This window comes from Propithecus coquereli, unplaced genomic scaffold, assembly GCF_000956105.1.
Source record: "Propithecus coquereli isolate 6110/MARCELLA unplaced genomic scaffold, Pcoq_1.0 Scaffold243, whole genome shotgun sequence".
Lineage (NCBI taxonomy): Eukaryota > Metazoa > Chordata > Mammalia > Primates > Indriidae > Propithecus > Propithecus coquereli.
In genome coordinates, this window is record NW_012147986.1 from 4,235,190 (window position 1) to 4,245,731 (window position 10,542).

The following is a 10,542-nucleotide window of genomic DNA, read 5'->3' on the forward strand; positions in this document are numbered from 1 at the left end:
AAATGTGTGATTGCTTTTTTATTAGAGTCAGACTGCCTGGGTTCAAACTGTGGCTCCATCATTTTACAGTTTTGTGACCTCTGGCAAGCTATGGAACCTCAGTGGCCCGTATATGTGATGGGGATAATAGTAGCTTGTTATAGGAGCCCATTAGGTAATGTATGGAAAGCACTCAATACAATGCCTGTTTGTAGGAAGCACCTAATACATTTTAGTTGCCATTATAATTAACCACTTGCTCTATTTCTCAAAAGCCATTTTAGCCAGATCAAATTGGTAGGAAAAAGGCTATCGATCATGATGTTTATTATTTTCTTGTTTCCTAAATGTACACTTCTAAAAATTTATATAAATTCATTTATATCTATTAGCTTGGGGATGTTGGATATTTTGTCTGTCTTCAGAAATGTTTATTTAAGGATGTAAGTCCTGTTACTCAAATTAGTATGTATCACCACTGATGTGTATTATATTGATTCTTAATACCTATTACATACATACGTAAAACTGAACTCCATAAATGCAGAATTTGGGCATTCCTGCTGAAAGGAAGTGAATTGAAAGCGAGAGAAGCAGATCCTTTGAGAGGAGAAAATTGTCCTATCTCTCAACCAGTGTCAGAATGTGGAAATGTTTACAAAATGCTCATTAAAAGAAATAGGAATTGCAAGATAGAAACAAAATCTGGTGCACAAGTTTACACAAGGGAGATAAGAAAGGCTAGGCCCCTATAGGGGATTTTGTTATCCAATTACTGCAACCTGACTTTTGGGGGTAGAAGAAGAGTGGGTAGGGGGAGGGAGAGAGAGAAAGAGTTTCCAAACTTGTCTCCAGTGACAGGAGACATTTATGCTCCGCAAGATAAAACTGCCACTTAGAGCCCAGGAGCGCTAAACCTTCCTGGGTTGGCCTGGGGGCTCGAGCGGAGTCATGGGTTTCCCAGTCCTGCGGCTGTGTGCTCTTTTCTGCCTGGTGGTTCACTCAGTTTCTGGCAGCCCCATCATGAGCCTTGAGCAGTCACCTCTGGAAGAAGATATGCCCCTCTTTGATGATGTCTTCTCAGAGCAAGATGGTGTCGACTTTAACACACTGCTACAGAGCATGAAGGATGAGTTTCTGAAGACATTGAACCTGTCTGACATCCCCATGCAGGATTCAGCCAAGGTTGACCCACCAGAGTACATGTTGGAACTCTACAACAAATTCGCAACAGATCGGACCTCCATGCCCTCTGCCAACATCATTAGGAGTTTCAAGAATGAAGGTAAGTTTACATTTCTCCAATGAAATTTGTCTTGGCTTTTTTTCAAGAAGAGTAAACTTATAATGCATGGGAATGATCTAGATAGATAAGGGTGCATATATCTGTGTAAGGGTGTGTGTACACACAGATACACAAAATCAATGCACATTTTGATCTACACCATCTATATGGTCACTTCAGAATCTCAGAAGATATTCAAGAACATCTTTAATCCAAAGCCACAAAATGTCTATCATTTTGACATCATAACTGGGTCTTTTTAAAATTTTAATTTGGGCACCCAGAAATTTAAAGAATTAATGTTGGTCTACTGCAATATCTTTGTCTGCCATTTTCCAGATAGGCCTCAATTTCCATTTTGGCTGTTAATTGACTACAAAATTTGTCAACTTCTGCATAGAATGAAAATGATAAAAATGATTTTAAAAAACCAGCAAGTGTGATTTGTATTTTGTTCAAACTTTGGATGAGTTTCTGTTTTGTGACCTTATTTAAGAAATATCCAAAGAGAATGGAAATATACGTTAGAGATTCTTCTTAAAGTTGTGTTGTGTTTGATGTGTCATGTGCATCCTTGAAGCATTGCTTATGGTTTCCAGGAAGTGTGCATGGACTGTTAATAATTCAGCTTATCATTTCTGTCTTTATGAAGAGTAATGCACAAGCTTTAAATTATTGGTGAGAAAAGTATGTCTTCTTCCCCCAGATCTTTAAATTCAGTAATGAAATTGAATGAACTACCAAGTTAATCCTTTGCTTAATATGGTGCTAGTAGGCAAAAATTTTTTTAAAAAATCTGATATCTAGATTATAGTAGAGGCTATGAGTCCAAAGAAATGAATTCTTTAATATATATCAATTATGCTTTTATGGTCATTAACCAGGTATAAAGAGAGTTTTTATTGATGTTTGCTAGATGTTCTTGAAAGCAGAAAGGCAGTGGAAGAAATAGCTCAGGATTTGGAATTTTGAAAGCTGGTTGACTTAGTAGTTGCAGATAATTAGCTTTATTTCTCTGAGCTTTGATTTCATCTGTAAAGTAGGGGTAATAATACCTACACAGCACAGTGTTCAAAAGAAGTTACTGATAAAAAAGCACCCCATTTGCTATGAAGTGCTGGACAAACTTTAGTGATTATTAATGAGTTACTTAATGTTCTAGGCACTGGAGTAAATGTTGAGTAGGTATTTAATCTCTCAGATATTACTTACCTTTAAAATTTAGTTGACTGCCAAAATTTCTATTTGGTAACATATATCTAATGGAATTGGCAAGCTGAGATTACATATTTATTTTGGAGGCAAGTCTGAATTAAAAATCAACAACCTCTTCCAGTGGGAACCCTCCGTAATACTTCTCAGCACTGAGCCCAAAGTTCTGGCTCAGGGTGTGGGCAGAAAAATGTTGTTTGCATCCCCTGGGAAAACAGAACCGTTTTCAGTTCTCACTTCTCTTATGGAGGATTTGGATGGTCTGGGCCATGGTGTAGAGTTTACGGTGCTTGTTATGACTGGAGATCAGTGAGGGCAGGAACATACGGGCAAACCAGCTGTCCGCACCTCTCACTGGGCAACCCAGTTGCCCACACCTCTGTCAGTCTGAGGGTGGAAATGGGTAGCCTGAGGACAAGAATCCTTGCACAAGTCTTGCCCTGCTATTGTCTCTCTTCTGACTATTTTGGTCTGTTCAGGGCAGCTCCCTAGGAAACAAAGGCCAAAAAAACTCCCAAACCTAACTCATGTGGGGAGAACAAGTGCCACCCCCAAAAGTTGGAAAAGCATGCACTCAATTCCTAGCACTGCTTCATCTTCCTCCTCTCATCTGGGGAAGTCAGTTCTCTGCATCAAGTCTTTATTTCTTCTGGTGCAAAATAAACAGAAGATCAATGCCTACACTATGGGGTCATTTTGAGAAGCAAATAAGACCATGCCTGCAAAGCACCTGGCATGTGAAATTTGTCAACAAACATTAGTTCTCTTGGCCTGAAATAGAACTCCTCCATCTACTGCTTACTGGGTTTGCACATGCACAGAACTTCACAGTGAACTTATTTTTTTAAACAGCTTTATCAACGTGTAATTGACATATATAAAGTCACACACATTTAAAGTGTATAATTTGATAGGTTTTGACATGTGAAACCATTCATCCAAACCATCACCACAATCAAGATAGTGAACATATCCATTACCGTCAGAAGTTTCCTTGTTTGCCTTTGTAATTCTTTCCTCCCACCACAGTGAGCTTTTATTCCACACTTTTCTCATGGCTGGAACAATCATCCCAATCCCCCACTTTTGGTCTTCTCATTTTCCCTGTCCAAGGAGAGTCAAGTCTCCTCGATTCTTATCATGGGAGGACAACTCCCAAGCTACTTCTCTTTCTTACCCAAGAGGTCAAAGATATAGTAAGAATATATGCCATGCCCATAAATCAATTTGGTCTGGTCCCCAGAATCATCAACTAATCAATATTTTTAAGGCACCACCTCTGTTTAAGGCATCATGGTAGGACAGAGATATTGAAAGAAGTGAGCCACGGTAACTGACACCAGGATGATGGCAATGTAGTTGGGGAGGTCCATTCATAAAAAGACAAGTGAAATACAAGGATATAAATGATAGGGTCAAAGGAGAGATATAGAGAGTATATCACCCCTCAAGTGACTCAGAGAGGAATGAACTTTCAAGTAGAGAAGTCAGGAAGGGAGAGTTTCACAAGGAGAGGGCAGAGCTGGAAAGGTGGAGGTAAGGTGAGAGGACTTTCCAAGGGTCAGAAGAACATATCCAAAGGTGCAAAGTACGAGAAAAAAAAAGGAATATTTTGGCAAGTGGTAAAGATATCAGTGTACTTGAAACAGGAGGGGTTGCAAACCATTTAATCATTCAACAAATATGAATTGAGCAATTGCAATGTTTCACATACCGTAGAGCATGCATGGGAGTTATGGCTGGATCAGGAAGTTAAGACTTGTATATCTCCGGTCTTGAGAGCCATGCCAGTGAGTTTAAATTCATTCCATAGGTCAGTATTTCCCACTGGTAATGTGTAAGATGATTTTAGGTGGTACCCAGAGGAAGCCGTGAATCATGTGAAATCATTCTATATTTTTATTAATGTAGATTTTAAAAAATGCACATAAGTATGACATCAATACCCCCCCTTTCATGAATGATGTTGCTTAGGACAGTCTAAAGGAGGTAATAAGTGTAAAATGGCCAGATCAAATTAAAGAAAAATATTAAAAGATTGTAATGTGGAACAGGGGCCCTGCTGAAATCATTAATTAGGTATATAATTGGGGAAATGCTGCCAACAATGACAGAGGGAAGAGAACCCATCAAGCATCTTTGATGTCATGAAACCCTTGGCCAATCTGATGGAAAATGCCCTCAGGAATTGCTTATAGACACATATTCCCTGAGGCAGGTGTATAGGAGCTTTGTGCTCACTATAAAATTCTCAGACAAGAAGTCAACATGATAGTATTTGGAGGTGTGCTACTAAGAGACTAAACAACCTTTAAAAAGTTGTTTCATAAACATTCTTGAACCATTTGAATGTGCCAAACTCCATGCCAGGTGCTGGAGGGTACAAGACTAAAGCAACCAATCTGGCCCCAAGATTCATTTCTCCTATTCCTCCTTACAGAAGACCATGCAACCCAAAGTCAACTGCTGTGATCCTTTTGGTTTATGGCTGTCTTATTGACCTCGTCAGGCTTTGTTATCTGGAGCAAGGGTCAGCAAACTTTTTCTGTAAAGGGCCAGAGAGATAATAGATATTTTAGGCTTTGCAGGCTGTAGGTTCTCTGTTGTGACTATTTAACCGGGCCATTGCAGTGCAAAAGTAGCCATGGACAATACAGAAAAATGGATGGGGCTGTGTTCCAATAACACTTTATTTCCAAGAACAGGTGACAGGCCCAATTTGGCCTGTGGGCTATAGTTTACCAACCCCTGGTCTAAATAGAGTTCCTGCAGGAAGGCCAGCGCCCAACCATTTGTGTGGGGTTTCCACCCATTCACTCATTACACACACAAATATGAAAAGCCATGGAGTCCTCATCCCTGAAAAGCTTCAGGAAAAGAACAACCTCTGCACGTCCCATTTGATGGCTCTTCAATGGTTAGAGAATTTATGAACTTGCCCATAAAATCTCCATGTTCCCTCTCAGTTCTGTAATTCTGTGGCTGATAAGCTACAAGCAAGGCTGGCTGAGTTTTATCCCAGTCATTAGCCCTCATTTTCCATTTTCGTCTTGGCAGCTTAACTCTGTTGGGCATTCTACCAGTGACCTTTCAGGGTTTTCTGTGTCACAGAATGCTGACATTGTGTTTGTTTTCATTGATCCTCTCCCCTTGCTCTCTCTGTATTAAGCTTCCCTCAGGGGCAGGCCCTCTTGTTACATAAATAAGCGTCTGTTTTTCTCTGAGTCAAACTGCAAATTTGACTTTAGCAAATCTCTCTCTCTCTCTCCCTCTTTTTTTCCCCCAGATCTGTTTTCCCAACCAGCCAGTTTTAATGGGCTTCGAACATACCCTCTACTCTTCAATGTGTCCGTCCCTCACCATGAAGAGGTCGTCATGGCTGAACTCAGGTTGTACACGCTGGTGCAAAGAGATCGCATGATGTATGATGGAGTGGACCGGAAAATTACCATTTTTGAAGTACTAGAGAGCAGAGGGGACGAGGGCGAAAGAAAGATGCCGGTCTTGGTGTCAGAGGAGATCTTTGGGACCAACAGCGAGTGGGAGGCTTTCGACGTCACACATGCCGTCAGACGCTGGCAAAAGGCAGGCCCATCCACCCACCAGCTGGAGGTCCACATCGAGAGCAGACGCGACGAAGCCGAGGACGCCAGCAGGGGACGACTGGAAATAGACACCAGCGCCCAGAATAAACATAACCCTTTGCTCATCGTGTTTTCCGACGACCAAAGCAGCGAAAAGGAGCGGAAGGAGGAATTGAACGAAATGATCGCGCATGAGCAACTTCCAGAGCTGGACGACCTGGGCCTGGATGGCTTTTCCAGCGGACCTGGGGAAGAGGCTTTGCTGCAGATGAGGTCGAACATCATCTATGACTCCACCGCCCGCATCAGAAGGAACGCCAAAGGAAACTACTGCAAGAGGACCCCACTCTACATCGACTTCAAGGAGATTGGGTGGGACTCCTGGATCATCGCTCCGCCCGGATACGAAGCCTATGAATGCCGTGGTGTCTGTAACTACCCGCTGGCGGAGCACCTCACCCCCACAAAGCACGCGATTATCCAGGCCTTGGTCCACCTCAAGAATTCCCAGAAGGCTTCCAAAGCCTGCTGTGTACCCACAAAGCTAGAGCCCATCTCCATCCTCTATTTAGACAAAGGTGTTGTCACCTACAAGTTTAAATATGAAGGCATGGCCGTCTCTGAATGTGGCTGTAGATAGAAGAGGAGTCCTGTGGCTTATTTAATAACTGTAAATGTGTATATTTGGTGTTCCTATTTAATGAGATTATTTAATAAGGATGTACAGAAAATAGAGGTTTGCTGCCATAGGCAAATGGGCAGGCCAGTTTGTTGTAGGAAATGCGTATTTTGCTATCCACTCTAGTCCCTTCCAATCTGTTTCTCTTTGTTCTTGCCATTTCTTGGCAATGCCAACTCCATGCCCTTTTGAAAACAACCAGTAAGCAAAATGCAGTGTCGGAAGATATTTGTGTATGTGTATGTGCACATACATGAACTTAAGCAAATCTTTTAGTCCAGTGGAGGCAGATTATTCTCACACACATGCATGACTCACTCAACGTGCATATATTAAAGGCCAATGGTATGTTCTCAGTCATCTCTTCTCTAAGTAGAATTTATGACAAGATAGTTTGCATCAGGACTTTAACCATCCTAGGAAGTAATACATTCCCTAAATACCCTGGAAATGTAAGTGTAGCTTTTGTTAGTTGAGTTTCTGCTGTTGCTCAGAGCAGCAGGACCTGGTAAAGGTCACTTGAAGGACCATACAGAAACCAAAGGGCTTCAAAAGGCCTTAGAGGTACAACAGCAGAGAAGGGGCCTATGGGGGACCAACATGCTCCAGAGGGCAGCGCCTGGCCCTGGCGGGAAAACAGGAGGGATTTCAGGATGAAAGGTGTCTGGGAGACAACAGGACAGCATGGCCATCTGTATGGCCGTTATTGCTGCAGAGGTAGAGGGAGGGGACGCACTTGAAGGGGAGAAGCAGAAAGGATACAGATGCTATCCTCAGATGTGTCTGTAAAATCACAAGCAGTGCTAAATGGAGAATTAAATCTCTTGGACAAAATAAAATTATCAAAGACCAAGAGGAGGAAAGTCAGAAGGAACCTGTTTGTTAAACTCTTCACTTCTTAATATTTTTCTTCACCTGTTAATAATTTCCCTACCTCTGCACCTCTGCCTTACTCTTCTCCCTCTTCTTCCTTCCCTTTTTCTTCTTTGCCCTGGTGCCTCACATCCTTCTCCCTTTCCTGTGTCCCCTGTCTTCCTTGGCCCTCGTTGCCCATACTGTGGGCTGCAAAGAGACTTCTAAAAGCACATGTTCTCAGGGTGAAAGAAGTTAGTGTCCTAATTTCTAAATTTTCCCTTGACATTAAATTTGATTTTATTTTAACGATATCCTTTACAAAATACTTTGTTTATGAGGAATACTTAAGTATTAGAAGAAGAAAACCAGAGTCCAATATAAATAAATGAAGTAATGAAGAAACACCCAAGAAAATGACTTGAAAGCTAAGCCTGAATTTTGAAATTGGTTTGCTCCATGGTAGGAACCTAGTAACCTTCCTATCTTCCCATTTTACATCTTCCCATTTTGCAACCGGCCAGGACTGAGGGGCTGGGAAGTGTTCCCCACAGGAATGGTCTGGTGGGTCTGCCCAGCAGGTGGCAGGTTGGAAGGACACAGAGACTGCGGCTCCAGTCTCCACCTCCACCATCCCTCCCCCGCCCCCCAGCACATCCTGGGTTTGTGTAGGAGGAACCAGAGCACAGCAGTTCCTAAACCACTCTGGTGTCTCCAGGCAGGTGACATGGATGGTTCACACCAGACTTGGGAGTGTTATTTCCAGTACATTGTCCCCACTCATCCCGCTCACCTTAAGGAAAGTCTGAGAAACTATCAGCCTCCCTGCACCAAACTCTTAAGGTCATAAACTCATACTGCACTAGACAGCAGAGGCAAGGAAAGCTATTTTGAGGACTTATTGCCCAATTTGGACCTCAGCTCTATACATTATTTGTCACTGGTGTCCAGAGGGCAAATCCTAGGGAACTCATTGCCCCTGGAAGAGTGATATTTGGGTAATCAGTGGGTCCGCTACGATTGATAATTTGAGAAGGCCATGCAACTCAGAATCACTCTTATGTGGAATAGCCTTCACTTAACACGATGTGCATAAGCGCCTGAGTGCCTGTGCATCTGCGTGGCTGGCTTCGGATTGTAACGCTCCGTGCTCTCAGTGGAATGTGGTGCATCCTTTATACTGCATGGTACACAATGTATACTCGCAGACTCCGTGGTACTTCGTATCCTTTTTAAAGGATATATAAAGTAAAACCTCAGCTGACCAGGATAGTTTTGGTTACATAAAAATTGAACAAAATTTTCTTTATGTTTAAATATATAAGAGAGTGGTATGCTGGTAGATGCCTTACAATCGGCAACTTGGGGTGGGAAAAAACCCTGATCTGTGGATTTCAATGATGTAAATGCCTGTTTCAAGCTTCCAATGTGATGCCAATTGGCTTGCAAGAGTCCTGAAAATTTAGTGAGCTCTCAGGAGCCATGCACTGGCTGCAGCACGCTGCTGACATTAGCACACTGATATTAGAAGCTAAGGATGTGCCAGCTCTGGCTTTCCACTGTGCATGGGGCTGGCTTTACCAGGCTTCTGGAGAAACCTTGTCTCGAGCACTTACAGTCACTCTTCTGTTAGAGAGATGTGCAAATCTGGGCTGTGGGCAATTAGGCTGCATATAACTAGATCTTTCTCTGTTACCAGTCCAGATGTAAAACTGCATTTCTGTGATTTTCTTCTTCCCTATGGAAAGGAATGCAGAAAGCCACATATTGGTCATTCAAATGTTGCCAGTTGTATTTTTGTTGTTGTCATTGTTGCTTTCTTTTTATCAAAAAGTGAAAAGGCACAAACCGTAGAGGAGTTCTCCCCGCTCCCGCAAGCCCCTGGCAGCACCTGCATCGCTCCCACTTCACTGCGTGGATAGGAAGCTATAAAATTGTCGGATCTTTAGGAAAGTACAGCTTACCAATGCCTCCTCTGGTCATAGACTTTCTGCTATGTCCCACGCCAATCTTTTTTTTTTTTACATTTTTATGGCAGAATTATCATCACTGAAGTTGCTAAACCTAAATGACTCTTGAGGAAAATTGTAACAGAGGGACTTGGGCAGGCAAAAACCGAAATATTCATGTAAAAGTTTCTAGGCTTCCTACTATTTATTGATTGATATATTTATTTTTGTAATATAATGTAGAATACCAAATATTTTATTTTTATGTCTTTGCTTTCCTCTTGGATAAAATAGTCTTCTGTGTTTTTCAAATAGAATCCTTTCTCAGAGTATAGCTCACTGATAATACATAGTCTGTATTTTCACCCCTCTCTCTTTTTGCATCAAAATGTTCTATTATTTTAAGGAGTCTTGCCATAATTTTGTATATTTGTGTCTTGTAGGCATGCTGGGAGCCCCTTCGTATATTTACTGATTTGTAAATAGTGGAGTTTTAACTGAAGTGTAGATGTTTCAGAAAATATTTAACCAATAAATTGTCATGAAGTTCCGTGAAGTGACATTGTCAGTTAATCATGAGAAGCAAATATTGTCAGGCTATGAGGGAGTATGATTGCTACTCAGTGAACAGAGGCAGTATTGAATTAGCTCTTTTAATCTCCCAAAGCAAGTATTTCCCCTCTGAATGTACCTATGGCCTTCACCGACCCAGCAATTCAGAGACCCAGTTGGACAAATCTGTTTGTACCTGGACCAACTACTCTGTAAATGTCAAAAGTGTTAATTTAGTGATTTCCTAATGGGTCAGCTTCAAAGTGCCTAATTCAATCCTGATGTACAATTTTTGGTCTGGGATATTAATGATAAAAACTTTTTCCAGAACTATTACTAAATGTTTTCATATTTTTTAGAGTTTATATTCTTGGAGTAAAAGATATTCTCACAAAAGGGAATTTTATATATTACTTCTTACTGGATTTTCAACAAACCATGAAGTCCAGC

The 10,542-nt window shown here is 41.6% G+C and overlaps 1 protein-coding gene across 1 annotated transcript; it reads left to right on the forward strand.

Annotated features, from left to right (window-relative positions):
* The first annotated feature begins 772 nt into the window (after positions 1 to 772).
* BMP10 (bone morphogenetic protein 10) lies at positions 773 to 6,851 on the forward strand. The gene is made up of 2 exons (XM_012646450.1): positions 773 to 1,264; positions 5,763 to 6,851. Exons 1-2 carry the CDS (start codon positions 931 to 933, stop codon positions 6,698 to 6,700), a joined length of 1,272 nt encoding a protein of 423 aa, XP_012501904.1. The 5' UTR covers positions 773 to 930; the 3' UTR covers positions 6,701 to 6,851.
* The last annotated feature ends 3,691 nt before the right edge of the window (positions 6,852 to 10,542 follow it).